Genomic DNA, 27,450 nt, shown 5'->3' with positions numbered 1-27,450 from the left:
GGTCAATGATTCACCCACGATAGAGCCAGCAAAGTACGGAGGCAAAGACTGGAGTGAAGAAAGGCTTCATGAAGTGGTAGCATTTGAGCTCAGTAGGAGAAGCAGTAAAGAAGTTTCAAGTCTGATCTGTGGTGGCACAGCGGATAGAGCATTGACAATGAGGTCCCAGGTTCAAAACTCTGAGGTCGCTGGCTTGAGCCATGGGGTCGCCGGTTTGAGCATGGGATCATCAAAATGACCCCATGGTCACTGGCTTGAGCCCAAAGGTCGCTGGCTTGAGCCCAAGTTTGCTGGCTTGAGAAAGGGGTCACTGGCTCGGCTGGAGTCAAGGCACGTATCAGAAGCAATCAGTATACAACTGAAGTGCCACAACTATGAGTTGATGCTTCTCATCTCTCTCCTTCCTCACTCTCTTCCTCTCTCTCTCTCAACCTCTCTAAAAAAAAAGAAGATATTTCTAGAAGAAAAGAGAATGAACCAAGGGAGTACACAAGTGTTGGTCAATTAAGTCTGTAAATATGATGTATATGTTTGCTCACTTATAGTTTGCATTGGGGGCTGGGCAATGCCAGATACAGTGGTCTGTGAGGTTGCGGCTTGTCTTCCTGATTAGGAGGGGCCGTTGTCTTGCTAATGTTTACTGGAAGGGAGATTCTGCCCCCACCACCAAGAGGTGCAGAAAGATTTCTTTTTTCTCTCCTCCCTGATCCCTTGCCCTCCATGGGAAAAGTGGCTTTTCTTGTGGCTTGCCTGTCTTGGTGAGACACCAATACACACCATCCTCCGACTCCGCCGTTTCTTTACCATCTGCCTGCATTTAATGAGAACCTGCATGTGAATGGCCATGATGGCGGTGGCGGCCCCTGGCCTTACAACAAGAGACACTGAGGGAGAAGTATCTAGAAAGAAGGGATAGTCAGCAGGGACAAATGCTACAGCAGCATGGGAGTGAGTGGTCATTAGCTCACCAGCCCCCTGCATGTTCAAATCATACCACCAGGGGGAGCACAAGAGCCAAAGTGGACCCTCACGGTGAACCAGGGTGTTGTGTTTTGTTTTTCCTGAAACAGGATGCCCTGTGGAAAGAAGGGAAAGTTTTCCCATTCCAGCAACACAAAGCCTGGAAGACCTCATGTCTCCATGTGATCTCTGACTCAGGGGCTTACCCAGATTTTCCCCTTCCAGCTAAAGCAAACCATATTTTTTCCATCTCTCTTTTTCCTGGTTGCCTGTAGAACTAAACAGCCTGGAACAAACACACTTTGGCCCCAAGGCTTATTGCACTGGAGAATGTTAGAATGAAAGGGCCATCTAATCCAAAATGCTCCTACTACAGGTGAAAAGACTGAGATCCAGAGAGCCAAGTGACTTGTCCAAAGGAAGCAAAACTGTCCAACCAAGAACAGAACTCAGATCTCCTCACTCACACTGTAAAGACCCCTTTGACTGTATGTTATTTGGCAGTTATCTACAGCCCCCACCTCAAATTGTTTCTTGTGTGTAAATAATAATAACAGTAGCCAACATTCTTTGAGCATTTCTGAGGCAAGCGCTGTACCAAGTCCTGCTGCGGATTACCTATTCAATACTCACAATTACCATAAGAAGTCGCTTCTATTTTAAGTTTAAACATTTACTAAATTCCTCTCAAGTGTGCTTGTTAATGGAGGGGAGGGGCGACAGAATATAAAGAGATACAATATTTTCTTTTCTTAGACCTATAAGACGGGCGAACGCTGACTGTCCAGCACAATGGGACATTGTCTGTGTTTCTACCTCACACAGTGCCTCACATACTTCCGTGTCCAAACCATCTTCAGCGAACACTGTATTAGGTAAAAAATTATCAAACTTCCTCTGCTTGGCTGCTCTTGGCATTAGGCAGCGTTTAAGGGAACCCCATTTTTTTTCTGCTCCTTCCTTCTCCTTGGTTCCCAGTCTCACCCACTATTGGTAGTTTCTGGGTATAGTCAGCTGCCTGTGGTTTCATACTCTGTGCCTTTATAAAAGTTCTCTCTGCTTGAGTTCCTTCCTGGGCTTATTTGCTGACTTGTTCCCCAAATTCAGTTGCTAGAGTGTCCCCTGCAATGGGCCACCTCTCCCCTGACTCGGGAGAGCTGGGGACACACCCTGTGCCTCTGCCTGTTCACAGGCTACCTCTCCCCCAAGCAAGGATTCCATGGGCTTGTGCTCATCTATCCTCACTAAAGTCTTACATGTGGGGTCAAGGTCATTTCATCTCAGCGTACGGTACAGTGCATGAAGCATCACAGGCACTCAAGAAACGTTAGAAGAAGCACAAATGAACCAAGATCTTCATAATCTGTTTCCTGCTGCCCCGAGTCCGATAGCTCTTGTCCCCTCTTCTGGTTGTGCTGCACTCTCTCTAGCTTCACACCATGGCCCCACTATAGTTCACTTATTTCTCACCTGAACCGTTCAACAGCCTCCTAACCGATCTCCACTCAGTCCTTAGCTTCCCTTTCACCACCTGCTGCTTCCCTCACATTGCCAGATTGCAGGTCCCTAACTTCTAATCTAATTCACCAAAGCTCTGAACCAAGGCCCTGACATACAAACAAGCATCCTTACCCTTCAGGGGACAACGGTCTGCCTCTCTTGCCCTCTCTACCCAACTACCTAGGGTATAGGCAGGGATTGAATTAAATCACACAGCCCCTAAATTCGTCAGTGACCCCTCACCTCCAAATGCAAAGTCCAGGACCGGGAGGCTCCTCTGCACCCTTCCCCTAATTAGGTCCCCACCTTCACCTCCCCATACCCCACCACACACTGTGAGCTCCAGCCCAGACCCCAGACAGTCTAGCCTCGGCTTTACCCAAGGTTTTCTGGGTCTGCAACCTTTCCCTGGTTCCGCAACACTGCTTCCAAGTCTGGGTCCTTTTAGCTCCTTTAGCCCCCACCCCCATCACATACACACACACACACACACACACACAGCACTCTGATCTCACAGGTAGGCAGCCTGAGTCCCACCCCATGTGGACTCAGAGCTCCTGGAGGGCAAAAACAGGATCAACTCCTTCCTGCTCCTAATAATAGGCCTTCATAAGTAGATAATGAAAAGTATTTTTGAATGAATAAATCAATGAGACTAATCTAACTATAAAAATACACAGCTAAATAAGAGCTAGAAGTGCTAACACTGGCTGTTTCCAATGGGTGAAATTTTGAGTTAATCTCTTTTTGCTTGTTGGTATTTTCTAGTGTTTCTGTAATGAGAAGGTTTTGCTTTTGTAATAATAAAAAGAACACTAAATAAAACTTCATTTTGAAAAAAAATACAAAGAGTTTTGGGACTTCAAAAAAAGGGGTAATCTCTCTTTGGTGAGAAATTGGAAAGAAATGTTTAGTGGTTAAGGAGCCAAAGAATTTCTACACGTGAAGAGGGGAGGGACCACCAGCCGGAAGTTGCATGCAGAGCTGGGCGCAGGTGTGGAACGCCAGGTAGGGCAGAGCGTTCCTTACAGGTGCAAGACGAGGAATTTCCACTGAGGTCATTTTGTGTGGAGAGCAGAAAGCTTTTGAGCAGAGAAGAATGCTCAGAACTCGGTATCTGGAGCATTAAAGAGGTGGTACCGGGCAAAGTCCAAAGAGCAAGAGAGAAGGTAGAGGCAAGAACAGAAGCCCAGCTATAAATTCCCTCTTCCTCTCTCGGGGCATCTAAACCGCAAGTCCAGAAAGCGTTCCCAGCCTGCCCAGTCCTCTGCCGTATTACTATTCAGTGATGGACATTTGAGAATTACTTCCATAAACCGCCCGCCTATCTTCCCACCTGGACTCAAGCATCTAATTCCTCCTACTCTACACGAGGTACCCAATAAGAGTGTGCTCAGTGAGCGACGGTTTGCAAGGAGCCGCCCTAGGGAGAAAGAAAGCCTGGCGCCTTCCCTTGAAACCCAGGCCGAAGCAGTCATTGCTCTCATCGCGGGGGCAGCCGGCCTTGTGTAAGGGGGCTCTACCCTGATAACCTGACCCGGGGCGGGTCTCCTAAAGGGCGAGAAGGCCGGGATCTATAAGGCAAGAGCCGGAGAGGTGAGGCTTACATATAACTAACTCTTAGGTAAAAGCAGCACGGGGTGGCGGTCTGCAAAGACCCCTGGGTGGTTGGCTGGGAGCAGGGAAAGGGGACGGCCCATTCTGCCCGGAGCGGCCTGAGCTGGAGACAATAGCAGAAACAGGGAAAGGCGGGGCTGGGGGACCGCTGGGGCGGGAATCCCCGGAACCTGGGGGGAGGCGGGCCGCAGGGCGAGGGCGGGGCAGGTGGGGCCCGGGCCGGGGGCGGGGTCCACGGCACATGCGCACCGCAGCCGGCCGCGCACTGGAAGGAGTGGTACTTTTTAAAAGTGCAGCCCTGAGGCCAGCCCGCAGCCGCCAGCATCTCAGTCCGAGCCTGGTATCACCCGTCCCGGCCGCGCGCCGCCGTCCCACACTAGAGCAGCCCAGGAGAATCCAGTCCTCGCCATGCCGGTCAAAGGAGGCACCAAGTGCATCAAATACCTGCTCTTCGGCTTTAACTTCATCTTCTGGGTGAGTGAGCGTGACAGCCGTGCGCTCCTCTCCGGGACCACCTGTCCGCCCCGGGGACCCTATCCGCAGTCGAGGGTGTCAGTAACTGGCACAGCCCACCGGGTGGACTTGGGGCACAGGAGGAAGGGCACTGCGGCCGCCAGCTGGCTACTCAGCCGGAGCCGGAGACGGGCGGGTTGGGTACGTTCATAGGGGGCTCACCGAAGCCGGGCAGGCAAAGGGAGAGGGGGCCTCAGGGATCTGGGGCGTGGAGACCGGTCCCCGGCCTCTCCTTGGCAAGAGTTCTGGCTGGGGTTTTTGTCTGCCCCTCCAGGGGCAGGCGAATGGAGGGGAAACCGGTAGTGAGAAACGGAGAACTCTTTACTGGGGGACTCAAGACCCTGGCCAAAGAGGACCTTGGCAGGCATCGCACTTCGCGACCGGTCTGGGGTCTCATAAGTGGCAGGGCCGCGAGGAGGGGAGGGTGTGGGCGCTCTAAGGGTCTTAGGTGACGCAGAGAAGCTCCGCCAAGAGCCATTGGCACTTTAACACCGGAGAGGAAGGGGCGCGCCGGCCTTGGGTGGCCGGGACCCCGTCCCAAAGTTGGAGTCGGGAACCACCCCCTTCCACCCTCAAAGAGGAGCCTTCAGTTGTCCCCCTCCCCCATTCTCTCAAACTTTGGTTCTGAGCCGCCGTGAGAAAGTCCGAGCTCCCTCGAAACTACCTGAAAGACTAGCTTGTCTTGATTTTTTTTTTCCAAGGGCGATAAGTATCTGAACTGGGGAGGATTCTGGGAGAGGAGAGGAGGGGCAGATGCCCATGGGCGCTTTTAGTGAGATGAGTCTGTGTTTCTCCATTTCCGGGAAAGATCAGGTGCTGGCCCCCTGGGGTCTCCGGCCTCACCCTTTCTCCCACCAGCCCATCCAGCGGCAAGGTGGGGCCCGGGAGAGCGCACTTTCACTTGGAGGGGATAGGAGGCCAGCAGCTTCAGGACACTGGCTGCTGGCTGCACTCTGTTCCTCTGCAATGGGAAGCCGGAGGGAGGCAGCAATAAAGGGGAGTGGCCCCTCTACACCTTCCCTTGGGCGTTAAGGGACCACCAGATATGGAAGCAAGGAATAGGGGACCTTTGTGTCTTGGTTCTTAGGGCCACCGACCCTGCACACAGATGAACAGTATTTGCTCTTCTGCAGTTGGGAAGGAGTTTGGAAAGGCAGCCCCTGTGCTGCTCTCAAGAGAGATGGCTGTAAAAACAGAAGTATGCCACTAGAGGCTTGTAACAGAAAATGTACTCATTCCCCTGAAACTGGTCACTGGGGTTCCCATGAACCTGGGAGAAATCTCTTGAGATTTAATCCTCTCTCTGGAGCTGATCAGGTAAAAAAGTGAACTGCCTTTGGCCAGTTTTAAGGAGACCCACCTGAGGTGGGCATTGTCCCTTTTTGGTGTTCCCAGCAGCCATCTGGGTAGCTGCCAGGCTCGGTTCCCTCCTCTCACCAACTCCTGGCAACCAGAAAAGAATGTCAGAAGGGAGGCTGGCTCTGCCCTGCCCCACCCCTGACCTTTGGGGAGTTTTCAGCAGTCTCATCTGCCAGTCTGTTGGTTAGCCCTCAGCCTTGGCTGCATCAGGGTTTGGGGCTGGGAAAACCACTGACTACTAGTGTGCCTCCACGCCTTAGTCTGATCCGTGGCGCATGCCAGAGCCTGATGGGAGGCCCTGAGGGCCACACTGGCATCTCAGCCTCTTCCTTCCTCCAACCTGCCACCCCACCATATTCAGAGCTGCCTCTGCCTGGGCTAGGTGCTGCTGGTCAGCTATGTCCTCTGAAACAGAAATAACTCACTCTGGGAATGTTTGGGTTTAGAGCTAGGAATGACTAGAGATTATCCAGTCTCGCCCTCTTATTTACAGTGAGAAAGCAGAGAACCAGAGAGGGGGTGGTTTGCTCAGGACCACAGAGAGAGACAATACTACACCCCTGGGTGCCTTCTATCTCCAACACAAAACCAACAAGGGAGACCTGGCAATGGGTTGGTGTGAGGGGTAGGCAGTAGCTATGTTTTTTTTCTGAATTATTGTTTAGTAGTATCAAGGTCCCTATAGAGATGAAGTCCTCATCCTCTAGGGCAGTGGTAGTCAACCTGGTCCCTACTGCCCACTAGTGGGCGTTCTAGCTTTCATGGTGGGAGGTAGCAGAGCAACCAACTTATAAATAAAAAGATTTAACTATAGTAAGTTGTTTTATAAAGATTTATTCTGCCAAACTTAGTGAAAATCCAACATAAAGTACTTGGTAAGTAATTATTATTATATGCTTTAACTTGCTGTATTTCTGCTTTATACATTTTATAAAGTAAAGTTTCTTCCCTACTTTATAAATAACCATTACTGTGGAACCGGTGGGCGGTTAGAAAATTTTACTACTAACAGAGATACAAAAGTGGGCGGTAGGTATAAAAAGGTTGACTGCCCCTGCTCTAGGAGATGATGGAATAAAATAATTCTGTGATTCAATTGTGAAGCATTTTACAGTCTGCAAAGTCCAAGCCATCGTGATATAGCCAAGAGCAGGAAGCATTATCCCCATTTTACTGATGACCAGCAAACTAGTCCCCAAAGAGGTTAAATGACTTATCCAAGGGTCAGGTGGCAGGATAGCATCAGAAAGCAATTTGAAAGCAGATTGGCTTCAAGTCCAAAGCTGTTTTCATCCAACCTTCCATACTCAGCTGGGTGGGGATGGAAGAAAGGTGAGAACAAGCTCACAAACATCTTTTAAGGGAGGTTATAATCTAAGGGAAATGCTTGGATTATTATGATGTCAGCAATTCCCTTTCTCTATTCAGACAAGGAATTTATAAACTTGGGATTGGGGTCCTGATGTGAGCCTTGGAAAGCAAGAGTTTTGAGACCAGGGTCTACCAGCACCTCCTGAATTGAGGCTGCTGAGAGGTGGTCAAGCAGGGATCCACACACAAGAAGCCCACCTCAGTGGCAGTAGTATGATCTGAGCATGGTAGGCATGGGGCTGTGCCTCTTCCCTGGCCCCCGCTTTCAGCCCTGTGGGACCCTCAATGCCTGCTGAGCCTGTGCTGCCTGCCCTCCCCAAAGGTGGGCCTCTGATGCCCCCAGCCAAACCAACAATCACTCTGTTCTTCCAGTGTCCTCGGAACCCTAACTTCCCAGCTCTGTTTCAGTTTCTCCATCTCCATCAGACCTCCCTGCCTACCCCACCCCCCTAAAAAAAATCAATAAATAAAAAGGAAAGGTTAAGAGGGAAAACATTTACTGGTGTCAGAGTGATGAGCTGTCACACTGTAGCTGGGGAACCAAGACTAGGGCCAGGTCAGAACCTGTCTTCCTGGTGTGTTCCCCACTGCCTCCCCCCATATCCTAGGTCTGCAATGCAAGGCCCAGTTCCTAACCCTGCCCCACCGACCTACACCCCCGCCACTCTGTTCACTGCCTTTCACCCCATGCCCTCCCTCACTGATGGAAATAGCAGGGAACTTCTCTTTCCCAAGAAATGGTGTTGCTTGGACCTAATAGAACCATACGCAGAAACCCGAATGGGAATTCAGAGTCTGGTTGTTGGTTCAGCTGTATCCCCAACACACTTTGAAGTCTTGTGCAGGTCATTTTTGTGTTCCAACCCTCAGTTTCCTCATCTGAGAAATCCAAGGTGTTGGAGCACCCTGGTCTCAAAGGGTCCCTTTCAAGCTCAGTTTATGAAACCAGCCGTTTCCCCACTGCGTCAGGAAATAGGACTTTTCCCACACAACCCGAAGTGGAGTCAGGAAAGAGAGTGCACAATGAGTAGTAAGGCTTGTCCTCAGAGACTGGCTTCATTTGTCCTCTACCTTGGCACCTGATCCTTAAGGCTCTTTTCTTTTAACCTCACAGTTCTCTCTACTGTCCCCTGAGTAGTGGTGGGGGGGTCTCTCTATTTGAGGTGCTCTGTTTTCATCACCCTCAGCCATTGTGGCAGTACAGCATAATGGTCAGAGCGCCAGCTCTGGATTGCATTTACCCATCACCGGATGGAGCTGGTGCCTCCGTGGGGGAGGAGGGTGAACTGAGAGAATGTGTGCACTTAGCACTGGATACAGAGTAAACTTCCTGTAGCTGTTGTTGCTCACTGCCAGTTGAAAGTAGGTTGAGGTGGTGGGGAGGGCGGGAACAATTCCCTAAAAAGTGTGGAAGTGACCACAGGAGTGAATTCCCAACCCACACACACTCTTCCAGCTCTGGATTGGGCAGACTCCATTTCATGTGTGGCTAGGCGTTTGACTGTGGAGGGGCAGCCCTACTTCTGAAAATAAAACTGCATGGTTGAGATGCTGGGTCTGGGCAGGGTGTGGGCTAGTGGGGAGTGGGGGGATAGTGGTGGCAAAGCCCCTCCCACCCAACCTGCTGCTGCTCCCAGGGACTGTTGCCTTCAGTGTTGGGCTGAACGAGCAGCTGGGGCTGTGGAGTAAAATGGCTTCCTGACTTTGGCACCGGGACAGTGGAGCCCTGGGAAAGCCAGCTGTGTTTGCACTGAGGCTGGCAGCTGTGGGGCGAGGTGAGGCGAGGCCAGGTGTCCGCATCCGCTAAGGAAAAGAAGACTTCTCCCCTGCCCAGAATCTCCTGGCTTTTTCACAATGTAAACAACAAAGAATTTGACTTATGATTTTTTGGGGGCTGGTGGGAAGGATTCCTCTACACAGACACACTCTACCTCTTTCATTTCAAAGTGGCCCATGGGCACCATTCCAAACCTTACTCTTTTGTACTCAGGAAGCTGCTGCTAGTTAAGACCCGAATTTGGGATTTGATAGCAGCCCTATTGAGGGCCATCCTTGCCAGAGCACTTACTTTGCAATTGACTCTTCTGTGGCCACACAGACATCACAAATCTGCGCTGTCACGTCTTCCATTTGTGTTGGATATGAATCTTTCCGCTTATACACGGAGCTGTGCGCCCCATGTTTGCTTTGTCTCTTTGTTTTCCTGTTCTGTTCTCTTTCATAAGGAGGCGTGGCTTTGGGAATTGGTCACACAGTCTGGAACTTAATAATACCTTGGACTTAAAAAAGCGCCACCCTTTTTCCTAAAGGACACAAACCTTGCTGGGGTCTGGCTGTGGGGGTAAGGGATCTGAGGTCACAGTTCCAGTGGCTTCTGTGGTCCTGTTGCCACCTTGGTGGCTGCCTGTTCCATCCACCTGCGCCGAGTTGGAGAGGGGAGAGTGCAGCAGTTTCAGAAATTGCACACTTATGATCTGTGTTCCCCCTCCCCCCAGGTTGGGGTTGCTGGGACTTGATGTGAACCTGCCACAGGTCCTTTTAACCAAAACCCTGCAGAAACGGTCTTTCCCTCTTACAGAAGAGCAATGACTTCGTTGTTTTTGGCTTGAAAATCTGGGTAAAAGCCTATTGGACCCATGTTCTCAACTATCTAGAGCTGTCCTTTGCAACTGAGGGCTAATCTTAACAGTACACTTTTTAAATTTATGTTTTTGAAGCCTGACTGCAGATCACTTGCCTGTTTCATTCCGGGGAAAAAGTAATGCTGGTGGGGGGCATTTTCACTTTCCGTCAAGTGATGGCAGGCAGCTGTGGAACACAGCATCCTGTCTCCAGATGAGATAATTTTATAATAATTACATCCATCCGGTAATTCCTCCCCTCCCACCAAAAAATATATATATACTTAGTTCTGGACAGTCTTTAAGAACTGTATGCTGTCATCCTACACCGGCGGGTCTTAACCTCTTTAGAGAATTCCATGCAGTCAGTGAGACCTGCCTCAAAAACATGTTATGCCCACTTTTTTGCTTTTTTTACTGGAGGCTCAAGGATCTCAGATTATGCACACCCCCTATTGGGTTTTTTTCTCTTGGTGTCCCGACAACCCCCACTCTGTCTTGAATCCCATGTTTCTGCCAGGAGAAGCAGGTTGCCTCACTGCTCCCTGAGGATTGCATGGGGGCATAATAGGAGGACTTTGAGAAAGGCATCAGAGAGTCTTAAGTGCCCTTGGTGATCAAGAACAGCGCAGACTGCAGAGCCGGCCTCCCCACCCATCCGGGCTCTGACTCTTCGCTTAATCATTGCCCAAGGAGTGGCTTTGACTCTTGATTAATTTAATGAGTGTTTGGCATTTCTAGTCCACATGAAGAATCCACTTTATGAGCTTCCAGCCAAGTTTGCTTCTCGGGTTAGGGTTTCCCATAGTATGAGTGATTTGTCTTTATCAGGGAAAAGTGGACTTCTGTCTTTCTCTCCTCCTCCTTCCCCCCAAATGGAGACTAGAAGTGTTAGCCAACCCTACCCAGCCTTGCCCCTGAGGACTTTGGAAAGGGAGAAGTGTCTTCAGGGGGTCATTTGGGGACTTGGACTTCTAAGGAGATGACACGCAGGTTGGTTAAGTAGCAAGAGAAGATGGAGCCATGACTTGGAGAGGGGCCAGATTTATTTGATTCCAGAGAATTTTGAGGACAGTTGGCTTGGAGAAAAATCAGAAATCTGGGTCTTTGGGGTCTTTCTTTTTCTATCCTCTTGCCAAGCATTTCTGAGGGGAGCAGAAACAGTGGCTCTTGCTGGCTCTATTAGGAGCTTAACCCTACAAAGCTTACTGGACATACATAAAGGTTCCAGTGAGCACCTCAGGCCCTGGCAGGCCAGTGGCTCATGACGCTTATCAAACCCCTGCCTCCAAACTGCTCGGGAGGCAGCCCCTTGCTTATCCTTCAGTCTTGAGCTGCCAGTCACTGTCCAAGTGCAGAAACGTAACACGTGGGTCAAAGCAGAAATTGGGCAGTTTTATTGAATTCAAAAAAATTACTATAGCACTTTAGTGTTAATTCACCTTTAAACGTACATTGATTGAATCAATAGCGTGAAAAGTGATAACATTGATTTATGAAAGCTTTAAATGAAAAGATCCACAAAATCGTTGTTGTGAACTCGTTACTTTTCTCAGTCGATAGAAGTTCGGTGTTTTTAAAAGATAGTTTTCTCTAGATGGAGTGTGTTTCCCCAAAACTCATATGTTAAATACTAAAGCCCAATGGATGGCATTTGGGAGGTGGTTAAATTTTGAGGATGGACTCCTCATGAATAGGATTAGTGCCCCTAAAAGAAGATGCCCTAGGGGCACCAGAACCCTGCTGAAGTAAATCCTGGTCTGTGGGTAAGCCCCTACACAGCTGATCCTCATGGAGTTGTGTGGTGAAGTTATTAATTGCAGCTGGTCAGCCTGGGGGTAAATCCCTCCCATGGATGTGCCAATGGCAATCAAGGCTCAACTACAGGAGGAGGGTGTATACAACCCACATGGTGGGGGAACACCTCGAGTGCCCAGATTGGGTGATTGGGGAGGTTGTGCCACTAGACCCTACAGAACACCTACTACATTATGCCAGTCTACCAAGCCTGGGAAACAGAGCAGCTTTACCTAATACATAGAAACAAACACAGGGAGGCTGCCAAAATGAGGAGACAAAGAAACATGTCCTAAATGAAAGAACAGAACAAATCTCCAGAAGAAGAACAAAAAAATAATGGAGACAAGTAATCTACTAGATACAGAGTTCAAAACACTGGTTATTAGGATGCTGTATGAACTTAGTGAGAACCTTGACAGTATAAAAAAGGAACAGTCAGAAATAAAGGATATACTAACTGAAATGAAGAAGAATTTACAGAGAATCAACAGTAGGTTAGGAAGAAAAAAAATACCCAATCAGAACAGCAAAAAGAAAATAGAATCCAAAAAATGATGATAGTGTAAGGAGCCTCTGGGACAATTTCAAGTATACCAGCATTCAATCATGGGGGTGCTGGAAAGAGGAGAGAGAACACGGAATTGGAAACCTATTTGAAAACTTTCCTAACCTGGTGAAGGAAATAAACATACAAGTCCAGGAAGCAGAGTCCTGAACAAGATGAACCCAAAGAGGCCCACAATAAGACACATCATAATTCAAATGTCAAAGGTTAAATACAAAGAGAATCTTAAAAGCAGCAAGAGAAAAGCAGTTAGTTACCTATAAGGAAGCTCCCATAAGACTGTCAGCTGATTTCTCAACAGAAAGTTAACGGGCCAAGCAGAGTCCTGAACAAGATGAACCCAAAGAGGCCCACAATAAGACACATCATAATTAAAATGTCAAAGGTTAAATACAAAGAGAATCTTAAAAGCAGCAAGAGAAAAGCAGTTAGTTACCTATAAGGAAGCTCCCATAAGACTGTCAGCTGATTTCTCAACAGAAAGTTAACGGGCCAGAAGGGACTGGCAAGAAATATTCAATGCAATGAACAGTAAGGATTTACAACCAAATCACTCTACCTAGCAAAGCTATCATTCGAATCAAAGGACAGATAAAAAGCTTCCCAGACACACACACAAAAGCTAAAGGACTTCATCACCACCAAACCAGTATTACATGAAATGTTATAGGGTCTTCAAGAAGAAGAAGAAAAAGATTTATTAATATATATCTATCAACAATTGAATCTAAAAAACAAAGTAAACAAACAAGCAGAACAGAAACATTAATAGATACAGAGAACGTTTTGCCAGATTTGAGGGGGAGGGGCTTAGGGATGAGTGGAAAAGGTTAAGGTATTAAGAAGTACAAATTAGTTGTTATGTAATATCTACTCACTGGAGTGTGCACGTGAAACTAATATAATAATGTATGTCAACTGTAACTGAAAAATAAAAATAACTAAAATGGAAGGAGATAAAAGCTGCCCTAGAGAGTGCCCTCTTTCCTTCCCCCTTATAGCAAGAAGACAGTCTTCTGTGACCCAGGAAGCAATTCCTTACCAGACACTAAATCTTCTGGCACTTTGATCTTGGACTTCCCAGCCTCTAGAACCATGAAAAATAAATCATTGTCGTTTGTAAGCTGCCCATTCTATGGCACTTTGTTACTGAAGCCCAAATGGACCAAGACATACTTATTTACAGGTTCAAATCAAAATCACCTACCTCTTCCTTCTAGGTGAGCAGTCGCAATGTGCTGTTTGCACGTGTCCCTCTCCTCAGTGCCCCTCTCTGACTGGTAGCAAGCACCCCTTCAGCAGCCCTGCTGCTGAGGAGACCTAGAACGGAATGTATACTCCAGAGGCAGGAAACCCTTCTCGCTGAGTGTCTTCCTCCTGCTCACCCCAGTGCAGTGTGAACACTTTCCTTGTGATGTGGGGCTGTGGGTTTCAACCTTACACTCACACTTGTTAAAGCTCCCTTTCTACAGGCCTGAGGAAACCTACCCATACTCTCTTTCCCCTCGCCAATCAAAGTATGGCCCCAACTCTCTAAGGCCAGATAACCTCTGGTCTCCCACAGACCGGAAATTTCATTTTAAAGAGAAATTAAAGATAAATTATTAGAGATAATTTGGGGAGGGACCCCCTGAGTATTATGGGAAGCTGGCATTATCCTCATGTTGTGGGTACCTCCTAGGTCCCCCGGCCCAGACTTGTGATGCTGTCTCATTCCCTTTGCCAGCAGGTTGGGAAGAGCAGAGGCTCTGGGTCCTACCATAAAGTCATATAGTGAATTCAGGGGCAGTGGCTACTTGATGGACCACAGCCACATCTGTGGACTTGGTGGCCTGTGGGCAGTTGCAACAGTGTCCACACCTCCTGCAGGAGTAGTGAGGCCAGGATGAGGAGAAGATGTGCCCAGTTACTCTAGAATCTGTTTCCCAGACCAACACTGTGTCCATGTTGACTCTCTGGCCGGTGCATCAAGGGGGTGGCGAGGCTGTCGGGCCAGAGGCCAGCAAGAGAAAGTGCAGGCTCTCCAGAGTCTGTCCCCCTGCAGCTCCCCCCGAGAGGCCAGGCTCAGGTGGCACCTGCATGTCACATGGCCTGTGCAGGTGCCTTCCTGTGGGTGAGAAAGCAGGGCCCTCTGCTCTTGCAGGTGGACTCTCTTGGGGCCTTTAAGGATGATAGAAGATGTGGCTTTTGATAGAAACAGATGTGGCTGTAAGGGAAAAAGAACAAAAGTGAAAAAATTTGGCTCTGAAATTTACAAAACAGATAAAAAAAGACAAACAGTTAACCAAATTGTTGAAAATTTGGGCTTTGCATTCAGATTATTTTGGGTTCAAGTCCTAACTTGGCCATTTATTTGACTCGTGATCTCAGATAAGCTTCTTCTACGCTTGAGTTTTCTCATCTAAAATATGAAAGTTAATGTTGTCTACCTGTTGGGTCTACTGTGGAAATTAATACAAAAGAAGTGCTTTGAGTAGGATGTGGGACATAGCAAATATAGGGGTGCTTGCTAGCTAATAATCAAGGGACCTAAAATGAAGGCAGGGATCATGGCAGAACAATAGGGCGAGTAATAGGTTAGACACAGCAGCTTGGGAACCTTGACTCTTGTCCCCTTGCTGGCTTGATACTCAAAATGCCCTATGATGGGGGAGGAGGGCCATTTGCCAACACTGCCAATTCATACACCATGGAGCATTGCTTGGAATGTGTAAAAGAAGGGGTATCTTCCATTACTCAGGGCTATGCAAGCAACTGGTAACCGGTTTCAGGGATGGAATGAGAGCTAGCTGGTCCACATGGCTAAGGTGCATAAGCAAGAGTGTGTGTGTCTGTGATCACTGGACATCTTCGTGAGGCGCATGCAGTGGAAAACAAATGAGTGATGTTCTGGAATTTAAAGCAAAACATCCCAAAACAGTCTTCCACATCAGATAAGTTTGGTTAAGATCAGAATGACTGCTTTCAGCAGAACATGGATTTTATTATTATTTATTTATTTATTTATTTTTGTGGCAGAGACAGTCAGAGAGAGGGACAGATAAGGACAGGCAGACAGGAACAGAGAGAAATGAGAAACATCAATTCTTTGTTGCGGCTCCTTAGTTGTTCATTGATTGCTTTCTCATATGTGCCTTGACTGGGGGCTACAGCAAACCAAGTAACCCCTTGGTCAAGCTAGCGACCTTGAGCTCAAGCTGGTGAACCTTGCTCAAACCAGATGAGCCCGCACTCAAGCCGGCGACGTTGGGGTCTCGAACCTGGGTCTTTCACATCCTAGTCCAATGCTCTATCCACTGCGCCACCGCCTGGTTAGGCTTTTTTTTTTTTTTTTTTTTTTTAATTTGTTCATTTTAGAGGAGGGGGGGGGTAGGAGCAGGATGCATCCACTCCCATAGGTGCCTTGACTAGGTAAGCCCAGGGTTTTGAACCAGTGACCTCAGCGTTCCAGGTCAATGCTTGATCCACTGTGCCACCACAGGTCAGGCAGAACATGGATTTATGGGCTGGCTAGTATATACTACGTGTCTGGCAAGCAGGCAATGGGAACTTGAAGTGAGATTTCTTATTTAGAAAGAGGCTGCCTTGGGCACAGACCTTCCCTCCCACTCCCTGAGCCCCAAGCTACTTAACACCACACATCATATTAGCTAAAGTTTTTCTTCTCTCTTAGGCAGAATAAAGGTTCTGGTTTTTATTTATTTTTATTTATTTATTTATTTATTTATTTTACAGAGACAGAGAGAGAGATATAGATAGGGACAGACAGACAGGAACGGAGGGAGATGAGAAGCATCAATCATCAGTTTTTCGCTGCGACACCCTAGTTGTTCATTGATTGCTTTCTTCATATGTTCCTTGACCATGGGGCTACAGCAGACCAAGTAACCCCTTGCTCAAGCCAGCGACCTTGGGTCCAAGCTGGTGAGATCTGCTCAAAGCAGTTGCCAGCTCAAGCTGGCAACATCAGGGTCTCAAACCTGGGTCCTCCGCATCCCAGTCTGAAGCTCTATCCACTGTGCCACCACCTGGTCAGAAGGTTCTGGTTTTAAAATGAGGCTGACTTTGTCCTTGAAATGGAAAACTTATCAATACAAATTAGGCTGCTCCCAAATTTCTAAAAAGTGTGCTGAGAAAAAGGTTACACGGTACTTCATCCTCTGCCACACCCCAGAGAGGAGACCAAGCTACCTCCCTTTCACCAAGGATGAGATGGCACATGACAAGAGAGACCTGGCAGCTGAGTCGCTCCAGACTTGCTCTGTGGCCTTGGGCGAGTTCCTTGGCCTCTCGGGGTCTATTTTCCTCACCTGAATCGGGTTGAAGCGTCAGGCAGTCCCTCCAGCACTCTTAGGTTCCAAAGGGGCTGTCAGCCTTACAGTAGAATTTATCTTGCAGTATTCCTCTCCTCCCCAGGAAATCATCCCTCACTTGCTCCTACAAGGAATGTGCCCATTAACCTGTACTAGCCTGAACCCAAGCCTAAACATAGGAATAGGATGAGCCCAGAAGAGCCAGGCATAGGGATAGCATGGAACCCACAGGCTGTAGCAATCCAGCCACTATCACCCCTCCCCACAGAGAGCCCCCAAGTGCATTAGAATCCCCAGAAAGGGAGGTCACAGGAACAGGAAGAGGCTGAGCTTGTGCTTAGGATGCCTGCAGGCAAGCCCATGGAATGGTGGAGCAAGTTAGCACTTTTTTGAACTTGTGTATGCTAATTTTAAATTTTTGATTTTTTTTTAATGTTGAAATATATAGGTGGTAGGGGAGGTGCCATAATCTTGTCAGTGTTCAGGGCACTAATCTGGCCACAAGAGGCAGAAGCTGGCTTCCCTAAGGACCTGGCTTCTAGCTTCTCAATGGTTGGACTTTTCATTGTTGTCGAGGTCCCAGCCGACCATGATGTGTAAAAGGGCAACATGGAGTTACACACACACGCTGATCATTGGGAGAAGGGGTAGTTGATTTGTTAGAATGAAGATTCCTGGCAGCAAATAATTGACTTTTTAAACCTCACTTTCCGGCCCTAGCTGGTTAGCTCAGTGGTAGAGCGTCGGCCTGGCGTGCGGGAGTCCCGGGTTCGATTCCCAGCCAGGGCACACAGGAGAAGCGCCCATCTGCTTCTCCACCTCTCCCACTCTCCTTCCTCTTTGTCTCTTCCCCTCCAACAGCCAAGGCTCCATTGGAGCAAACTTTGCCCGGGCGCTGAGGATGGCACTGTGGATGGCTCTGTGGCCTCTGCCTCAGGCGCTAGAATGGCTCTGATTGCGGCAGAGCGATGCCCCAGATGGGCAGAGCATCGCCCCCTGGTGGGCATACCGGGTGGATCCCGGTCGGGCGCATGCGGGAGTCTGTCTGACTGCCTCCCCGTTTCCAACTTCAGAAAAATACAAAAAAAACAAACAAACAAATAAACCTCACTTTCCTTATTTGCACCATGAAGGTAATAATACAACCAAAGTTTGAGAACCATTAGGAGGAATAACGGGACAGTCCATGTAAAGCTTTTCTCCTGATGCCTGGCTCATAGCAAGAGCTCAGATGTCAGCAGCTGTCGTGGAGTTAAAATAATACCTCTCAGAATTGTTTTGAGGTAGAAGTTGCTGTGAACATTCACACTTAGAAAACTCCTTTCTGCAGTTTTGTAAAAGCCACATCACACGGATTGTTGAAAGCTGACTTTTACCACGAGGCTTCATCCTTTTCAGAAGAGGAAGTAGAGGACTTGTCTTTCTGTCTTTCTCACAATGCCCATTTCAGGGATCTTCCCAGTCTGGGAGAGGTGGGTGAGGAGAGGTACCTGTTTTGCCCTGTGCTAGAAATGGTCCCATAGGCTGCCCAGTTGTCTCGGAGAGGCTCTCCTCTGGTGTCCAGCTAGGAATTGAATGTCGGGAATCAAAAGAAGAAAGTTCTTCAGCTTCCAAACCAAGGAGGGTGTCCTTGGCATCTCTCCCTCTGTTCACTTCCGCTTCCCAAAATGGGATGAATCCCTCTTATCTAGAACTTTCTTGACACCTGGAAGCAGATCCCCAGAGGTGGGCAGAGCCAAAGTCACCACTGCTTCTGTGTGGACACCATGGGAAGAAAAGAGAGGAAGGGAGAGCTGACCCGGAAGGGTGCATTGTTCCTGGAACCCAGTGAGTGGACTTGAGACCACTGCCTCTCGCAGGCTCTGCGGAGGGAGAGAGGAACCCAAGGGAGAAGACAGCGGTCAGTGCCCTCCCTGCCTCTGGGCCTTCCCCTTGGCCAGGGTTGATGCCCTGAATCTGAGTCATCTAACTACAGCAGGCAGATTAAGGTTTAGGGTCAACATTGTGCCAAATTCAACATGTCTGGACCATTCTCTTTTTTTTCGCAAGAATTAAGTCCTTAGGAATTCCCATTCTTCCCCTTCACCAGGCACACAGTGCTGTGAAGAGTGCAGCTCTGTGTTTCCATGGTCCCCTGAGCCCCGCCTCCTGCTGGCTGGGTCTTTTTCAGCAAATTGTTGCTGCTTAGCCTCTCTGAGCCTATTTCATCTATAAGAGTGACAAGAGGGTTAAATAAGATGATATATGTAAATCACCTCCTATAATGTGGGACACACGTAGATAATACTTGCTGCTATTATTATATTATTTATTTTCCATTCCCTGGCCTCTGGAGGAGTTGCTAATGGACAGAAAAGCTTGCCAGAAGTCAGGTTAACACTAAAGCTAAATAGCCTACATCATCATTGACCATCTGCCTCTGCATGTATTCTTTACACTTTTTAATTCTTATTTTTAGAGTCTAAGGTGCTTTGAGGAAGAGTCTGCTCTCATGAACAGCCTGGCCCGGAGAGAACACAGGCTGCAGAAATCAGAGCAGAGTTTTTAAGCAGAGCTATCCTGCTTCTGAGGCTCTAGGAGTTGCTTTGGCCTCCTGGGGAGGTGCGTTCACAGGGCTGGACCCGTGTGGTGGATGCACTTTCAGAAGCCAAATGCAAGTTGTGACTTGAGCTATTAACTATGACTTCCCAGGCTCAGTGGGTTCAAGGTGGAGCGGGCCAGCCAGTGTCTGTCTGTCTTCCTCCCAGCTTAACAGTCCTGTGCCCTGCCCCTTAACTGTTACCGTGAGCAGTTCAAGGTGGTCCTTAGGCTGAATCCCCACAGCTTTACAGCCCGAGGCAGGGCATTTGAGCCACACTCTGCAGATTCCATAACGTTAACGGAAAGGTGAAATTTTGCTCCCTGTTGGGCTGAGCCCAGAGAGGGCTCACCCCCTTACTCCATGGCTGTCTGCCCTTCCACACTGGCATTTAGACAGCTAGCCTCTGGGTTCAGAATCCTCCCCCCCCCCCCCCCGCCCCCGAGAGCTTTCCCATGTTTTCCTGATTGTTGGGCATGTATACGAAGACCTAAAGTAGTAGTTGTCAGATTTGAGCAAGCCTCAGAATCATCTGATCCATTACTTGTTAAAGCACGATTGCTGGGCCCCACCCCACTCAACTTGCTTGTTGAATAATTGGGGATGGGGACAGCGAATCTGCGTGTCTGACAAGTTCCCAGATGCTACTGCAACAGCTGGTCTGAAGACCACACATGGAAGAGCACTGGTCTAGAAAACAGTTTCCCAGTGACCGTTGAGGATACTGGCTTCTATAGATTTGCACAGGGCCCTAAGGTGGGGAGCTCAGTAGAATTCCCAAGAGCAGAAGTATCATCCCAAGGTGATCACACTCACTAAGGAACTTGTTCTCCAGAATTGTGATTTCTGGGGCTTTTCAACTCACCTCTAATAAAACTTAGTAATATTCCTGGTTGCTACCTTAAAATTCTGCTGTGAACTAACTTTATGTGTGATCCTTAGTGAAAGCAAATCATGGTGGTTTTTGCTACTGAATAAAGTTGTTTCATTTTTGCTGTATTACAGCGTCGTGGGACTGGATAAGGGAGGACTCTGTCCCTGCCCAAGTGGCTTTCCCCTTCCGAAGACAACAGCTCCAGCCTTAGCCCTCCTTGGAGTTGAAGGGGGAGGATACAGGAGAGGATTAGAAGAGGCAGTGGGGCTTGGGTGCCTGTTTGTTCTTGCTGGCGGTGCCTGTCCCAGCCTCCTGACAGTGAATCAGCCCATCCAAGCTTGGCATGCGGTGGTGAGCCAGGGTTGCCATGGAGATGGGTGAGGCCCAGAGCCCACAGGTCTGGGTGGCCTAACTTGTTTGTAACCGTTGAAGCCTGCGTGAACATAGAGGCCCTTATCTCCACTTCTGAGGCCTCCTTAAAGCGTGACTTAGGTAGTGTGGGCCCCAGAAAAGGCTGGTAGGAGAAACCTGCATCCTCAGTATTCAGTCTCGCTCTGACTTCCTGGCCACTGTGGGCAACCATGCCCAGAGGTCTCCAAAGTCCAGTATGATGAAAAAAATAAAACAAAAAACCAAGGCTGACATGTATCTTACTGAAGGGAGGAAGTCAAGAGGTAAAATTCCTTCCCTCTTCTGATATCTGCTCCTTTAATAACTCTGTTCTGCAGACTTAATTCGCCCACAGAGAGCAGTCTAATCCAAGGAAGGACAGAGGCCTCCAGTCTTAGCCAACAATCTCCCTTTAACCTCCCTTCCCCACTTTCCTGTGGCTGTTCCCACCTGACCCTAGCCGAGCTCTGGAGACTGTGTATGGGTGTGAAGAAGGTAAATTTATCCACTTCTCCCGCCACACAGCTCTCACTGACGCTCCCAGAAACCAGAAAATAGAACCCCAGTGTCCTAAATTGCCTCACTCCCGCCCAGCCACCTCCTCAGTCACAGAAGGACACACAACTGACGTTCGCCAAGTGCCATGAATTGCCCCACTGTTGTCTCGTCTTTCTCAAGGGCCATTATTATTGTTGTATCATTTTTTTTCCCCTACAGAATCTGTCTGGTTATAGCACTTCACAGTTTTCAGAGTGTTTTATATGCATCGCCGCATTTCATCCTCACCCTTAGCCTAGGTCAAAGGCAGGACTGGGACCATACAAACTTTTTTTAAACAAATGAGAATGTTCAGGTTCAAAGAAGCTAAAGAAAGTGTTTAGTGTCCTACAGCTCCCAGGTGGCAGTGGCAGAATTAGACCTGAGCACAGGCCCCTCAGCCAGTCCAGCCCTTCTCTGCGAGCCTGTGTAATGGAAGCACCTGGGTGCACAGACTCCCCAGGGATTCTGCCATTGACCCTGTGTAAACCAGGCCCTGAGTGACACAGGCATGCAAGAGATGGATCGACATGAAGTCAAGGTCTCCTGCTCCCTGCTCGCCATTCTTTCTGCTGTGCCACTTGTCCTTTACTGAAAAGAAAGAAGTTTGCAGCATCTCTTTGACCATAGGCTCACAGTAACCAAATAGCCATTGCTTTTCCAGGAAGACAATGGGACATAAAAAAAAGAAAGTGCTCTCATGGTCCCCAACCCCATCCTGTCACCACTGCCCACCTGCAGCCCCTTCCACAGTGGTGGTGGTGACCACAAGTCCGAGGCCAGCCTCAAAGAGAAACCACTGTGGAGAATGATCTACCCTCACTTTCTGGGCTTTCTGAGACAGCTGGATAGAGAAAGCGTAATGAGTATATTGTCCTTTTAAAAAAAAGGTTTTGTTTTTTTTTACCAGTCAGGTCATATTACAAAAGAAAGAGGGGACCTAGAGGGAAAAGGTGTGGGTAGGGGGACCTCATCAAGACCACGCAATTCACTTGCCTGAGAGGAGTTTTCACTGAAGTGGGACTCATCCCACAGGCAGACTTGGTTCCTTCCATCTGAGGAATGGGATACAGGAGCCCGACACACACACACACACACACACACACACACACATAGAAACACCCTCCTCATCTGCCAGTTGCTCTTTTCCTTGTCCCCTCCTCATCTTTCTGCAAGCTGACTCTAAGCATTTCCGTTGGACAGGGCTGCCTCTGTTAAAAGCTCCTCAGGTTCTAACTGGAACCAGTTTTGCATACTTGGTGTGGGGTCCAGAGCAGCCAGGTGCCCTGAGCGGCATTACTCTTTGACTTGTTTTCAATCCTCCTTTGGAAGTGGAGATATTTCCTTTAGCGCCAGGTGTGTTGAAGGGTAAGATTTCTAGGCCTGTTGCTGGAGCGGGACTCACTGATACACTGCTCTTTGCATGGGCACTTTCAGTACGTTGTGTTTACTGTGGCAGAGAGAGGCCAGGAAGCCGTTTGCTGTGGGCCTGAGCTTGGCGGGGTGCTGAGTGTCATGTCTCCTGAAGCTGGCAAAACAGGCAGTAGAGTTACCTGTGTCGTGTGCTCATCAAAAATCAGTGTCCAACTGGACTCCTTTGGAGGTCAGGGTAGCAGTGAGGACAGCAGTGCATAGGCTTTTTATAAACTCTTATTTTATTTTATTTATTTATTTATTTTTATTTATTTATTTACAGACAGAGAGAGGGATAGACAGGGACAGACAGACAGGAACGGAAAGATGAGAAGCATCAATCATTAGTTTTTTGTTGCGCATTGCGACACCTTAGTTGTTCATTGATTGCTTTTTCATATGTGCCTTGACCGTGGGCCTTCAGCAGACCGAGTAACCCCTTGCTCAAGTGACCTTGGGTCCAAGCTGATGAGCTTTTGCTCAAACCAGATGAGCCTGCACTCAAGCTGGCGACCTCGGGGTCTCGAACCTGGGTCCTCGGCATCCCAGACCGATGGATGCTCTATCCACTGCGCCACTGCCTGGTCAGGCAAACTCTTATTTTCAAAAGACTTTATGTGGACTTGCCCCTAAATCTTATTGTCATATTCACCACATATCCTCATGGGTTTTTCTCAGTATTTCCTCTGGGCAAGCAATTATTCTTTGTAGTTTCTGACCTGAGATGTTAGAAGGTAGATCTGGATGAAAATCCAGGTAGGAAAGGTTTGTCCACGGGGAGAAGGACATTCTGGTGGGTTTTCAGAGGTCCTCTTTCACTTCAGTAATCATTCATTTGTGGAATAACTACTTACTATTGGCTGTTTTGTGCAAAGTGTGGGTGGGGTAGGGAAGCTACTGAAATGAGTCAGTGTCCCTGCCCTCAGGGAGCATCAGCTCTGCTCAGAAACACAGACGGGCACACGCGTGTGACAATGCTGGAGGGAACAAACATGGGATCAAGGGATTGCGTTTCCTCGCAAGAAGACCAAGGAAGTCCCGGTGGGGAAACAGCAGGCCAAGGCGGCCGTGACTGCACTCCAGGAGGAGGGACTGAGCAGAGGCAGGAGGACGGGAGATGTAGCTGGGAAACCTGGAGTGAGCCCGACCACTGAGCAAACCAGTGGGGAGGAGGAAGAGTTGAATGCTGTCGGACTGCTGGGAGATAAAACAAATGAGAAGACAGAGCAAAAAGCCTTCAAGTTGGCGAGCAACCTAAGCTGTCGGCAGCCTTTCAGAGCGAGGTGGAAGGAAGAGGGGTTTTATTTTCTCTTTGGTGTTTTCGGATAGACAGACCTGCCCACATGTGTTGGCAAAGGATGAAACAATGGCAGAGACAGTGCAGAGGCGGGAAGGGGGTGGATTCATGGGGCAGGTTCTCAAGGGAAACAGACAGCCTTAAAAGAGAGGCCCCATTTTCTTTCTATTAGACATACACAATAAATTTTAGAATGGTTTTAGATGTATAGAAAGGTTGTAAGGTCATGTAGTGTTCCCCTATATTCCCCTCCAGGTTCCTCTATTCTTTTTTTTTTTTTTAAAGATTTTATTTATTCATTATAGAGAAGAGAGAGAGAGTGAGAGAAGAGGGGAGGAGCAGGAAGCATCAACTCCCATATGTGCCTTGACCAGGCAAGCCCAGGGTTTTGAACCCGGCAACCTCAGCATTTCCAGGTTAATGCTTTATCCACTGCGCCACCACAGGTCAGGCCGGTTCCTCTATTCGTAATATCTCCCATTGCCAAGGTACAGCTAACACAGCTAGGAAACAACCTGGGTCATTACTGTTCACTCAACTAGACTTAGTCTTCATGTTTCTCCAGGGTCCCCTCCGCAGTGCCACGTGGCCACTGTCACATCTCCTCCATCTCCGCTGGTCTGTACCAGTTTCTGTTTTTCCTTGTTTCATTACCTTGGCTATGATGAGAAGTCCTGGTCAAGTATTCTGTAGAACGTCCTCAGTTTGATTGGTAGTGGTGTTGTTTTTTTCTCATGGCCCATTTTCTGATAAAATGAATTCTTTAAAGACATAAAGACATTTCCAATAAAACAATGGGAGAAAAAAAAATATTCTTTTCTCTCCCCGTGTTGTTAATCGAATGAGACCATTTCTAGCCCAAAGGCAAAGGAACTTTTTTCAGTAAAACAAGAACATTTCCCTTTGGTCATACTTGGAAAGGAGAGGTAACCAGCAGGGCAGGGCCTGGGTCTGGGAGTAGAGGCGCTGGACTTTTGACTTCTGTTCCCACCAGAGCAGTTGTGATCTTGAGCAGGTCTCTGTGAGAAGATCTGTCTACCTGAGCATCCCCATGGAACCTGCTCAGAGCCTACCATGATGGGCAAGAGTAAAGTAACCGCCAGTGCAAGTGCACAGCCAACATTCCTGCCGCACAGCAGTCATGACCCTGGGAGGAAACCATTAACTTCTTGGCCTCCTTTTCTTATTTTATGGAGTCCCTTAATCATTGACTGGGTGCCCTTTTTAAAAGGTCAGAATTCTCTTTAGTTCTTGCTTGCCCCTTCCCATTTGGTTTCTTAGTATTCAAGGGGCCCCATGGGGCAAGAGCCAGGTTGGGGGCTGGGAGCCCTCTGTGCCACCAGCAGTGAGTTCTCCTCAGCAGTACTCTGAACGCCTAGTGCTGAGTGCTGTCTGCACAACCCTGGATCTCATCAATAGGTGGGCCCAGTTACCCTCGTTTCATGGCTTTGAGACCCCCCCCAACCCCCCAGCCATCGTGACCCAGCCCACTAAAGCAATTTCTCCAATAGCATTACAGAAAATGGGGCAGCCTAGTGTCTTACACAGCATCTCTTCGGGCCAATTAACTCAGTAATCCAATCAGAAAAGTCAGCAAGGCTCATTCCTCTGTGATTTTAGTCATAGCCAAATTGCTCCCAGTCCTGCCCCTGCCCTCCCTTCCCCTCTCTTGTGGTGAGGTTTTAGGTATGAGACTGAGATCTAGTCCCACTTTTTCCATTTCTCCAGAGCCAGCTGCTTTTCCCTCCCCAATCCTGCAAAGCGTTCTGGCTTTGACAACCCAGCAGCATAATGTGAGGTTCGGGACGCGGTCCAGACATGCAGGACCCCGATTCCTGTATCTGGCCTTGTCCTTGGCCAGGGTGAGAACTGAAGTCTTTTCCTTTCTGGCCCCAGTTCCCTAGAAATTGTCCTTGCCCCCTATGCATATATAGACCAGATAAGTGACTGGACTTCTACAGATTGACTCAGGAGCCTTGAAATTATAAAATGGAAGAGCCTTTACCATTAGAGGTTTTATTTGAGAGCCCTGTCATGATCCAAGCATGATGTCACTCCCAAAGAGACCCAGCTTCTGCCCGAGAGCGGCCTCTGTGCACAGTGGAGTCTGCATCATCCTTCATAGCTTCATCGTTTCTTCGGCACAGAATCGCTTTCATTCTTTTCTTGGTTTAAGAACTTTCCTGGCAGAGGAAGGGGTGGGGTGGGTGAGTAACTTTTATCAACCAGGAGAATAAGATGACTGGAAAATAATTATTTGACCAGCACAAGCCTAGAGCAGAAAGGACCATAAACGACACTGCCTCTCTCAGGCCCTCAGCAGCAGCAGCGCCAGGACAAGGGTGAGGGACAAGTCAGTGGTCAAGCGCTAACAAAAATAGAACTACCTCCAAGTGTGAGTGAAGCTTTTGTGTCCACAGGGTGGCCAGCAGCCTGGCTTCCGTTTCCCAGGGGTCTGATTGGGCCTCCGTGTGTTAGGGTTGGGGAGAGGGTAAGCATCACCTTCTTTCTTCTAACTCTCCAGGAGTCCAGAGGTGCTAGGCCAGGGCCTGCGCACCATGTAGTCAAGACCCACTTGGTACTTAGTGTGTTTTTATCCTGAACCCAGTAGACAAGGATGTCCCAGCTGGGTCCCTCCATGTCTCGGCTCCAAGGGCCATGCTCCTGAGCCAGGAGAACCCAGTGTGGACCGGGTGTCCAAGCTGGGAATGAGAGAGAGAGAGAGACACATACTCCCTCACAGAGCCATGTCTGCTGTCCTTGACTTAGGCCAGGAGACCCTTGCTTACCTGAATGTCTTTTTCTTAACAAGAGGGAAAACTTGCCACATTTGCTTGAACCCAAAGCTCTCTGGTTTGTTTTAACTCTAAAATTCCGGCTCCTTCAAGCCTGGCCTCCATGAGGTTTTCTTTTCTGCCCTGTGCAACCGCGGGGCCTGTGGTGTTACACCATTCTTACTGATGCTCTGTGTTGCCTTCCCTAAGGGAAGACTGAGAGGTTTGGGAAGGTGCAAAGTGACTAACTGTGCAAGAGGATAGGAGTACAGTACTGGCGACCTGAGTACTGATGAAATCACTCTCAGTCACCTCTAGTACTTGTAATATATAATCTCCTTTATTTTTAGCCATACCTAAAAGGCAAGGAAGGGCCACCTCTCCCCATTCCTGGTTAACGGGTGGGAAAGCCGAAGCAGAACTCTGGGCTGGGAATTCCAGCCCCTCGCTGGGGAAACACGCCCAGGGCAGTGTACACCACTGGGACTACTGCAGGCGGAGGTCTTGGGTGGCCCTTCCCATTGTTGCCCTCTCTCCTCTCCACCCAACACACCCGAACCACAGCCAAGTCATGGGAAAAGGGGGGGGGGGGGGGCGGAGGAAGGAAAGAGAAGGCTTTCTACACCTCCAGGCTGCCCCGGCCCCCGGAGCAGAGAACCAAGCTTCCTGAAGAGCGGAGCTCTGACGTAGGGCGTCTCTGTTGGGAAGGGTAGGCCAGCGAAACCTGGCGCCTGCGCGCTGGCCCCGAGCCCACCCACTCACGCATCCAGCTGGCTGCTGCCCTGCAGCCTGAGTCACTCCCCAGCAAGCCCTGGTACGAGCGTGAGAGATGGCTCAGCTGGCCCTGGGGGTGGGGTGAGGGCTTGGCAGGAGGCCACCTCCACAGGCTCTAGTTCAGCGGCGCCGGGCCAAGATTTGGCACCTCAATTCGGTTCTTTATTGGGAAAGTCTGCTTTACAGTCTAGTAT

At 48.8% G+C, this 27,450-nt stretch overlaps 1 protein-coding gene across 2 annotated transcripts in view; it reads left to right on the top strand.

Moving 5' to 3' along the window:
* Nucleotides 1-3,941: 3,941 nt before the first annotated feature.
* CD9 (CD9 molecule) overlaps nt 3,942-27,450 on the top strand; it is a 36,280-nt gene continuing 12,771 nt past the window's right edge. The window contains exons 1-2 of one of the 2 annotated variants that reach the window (XM_066261623.1): nt 3,942-4,056; nt 4,374-4,551. In XM_066261623.1, the coding sequence (XP_066117720.1) occupies nt 4,486-4,551 (66 nt within the window). In that variant the 5' untranslated portion in view covers nt 3,942-4,056; nt 4,374-4,485. Of the gene's footprint in view, nt 4,057-4,368; nt 4,552-27,450 lie in introns of both variants that reach the window. The other variant, XM_066261613.1, reaches the window with a different exon arrangement.

The sequence above is a fragment of the Saccopteryx bilineata genome, chromosome 1 (assembly GCF_036850765.1).
Source record: "Saccopteryx bilineata isolate mSacBil1 chromosome 1, mSacBil1_pri_phased_curated, whole genome shotgun sequence".
In the NCBI taxonomy this organism is placed as follows: Eukaryota; Metazoa; Chordata; class Mammalia; order Chiroptera; family Emballonuridae; genus Saccopteryx; species Saccopteryx bilineata.
The sequence above is the reverse complement of the archived record's forward strand: the minus strand, read 5'-3'. Positions and strand labels throughout refer to the sequence as shown.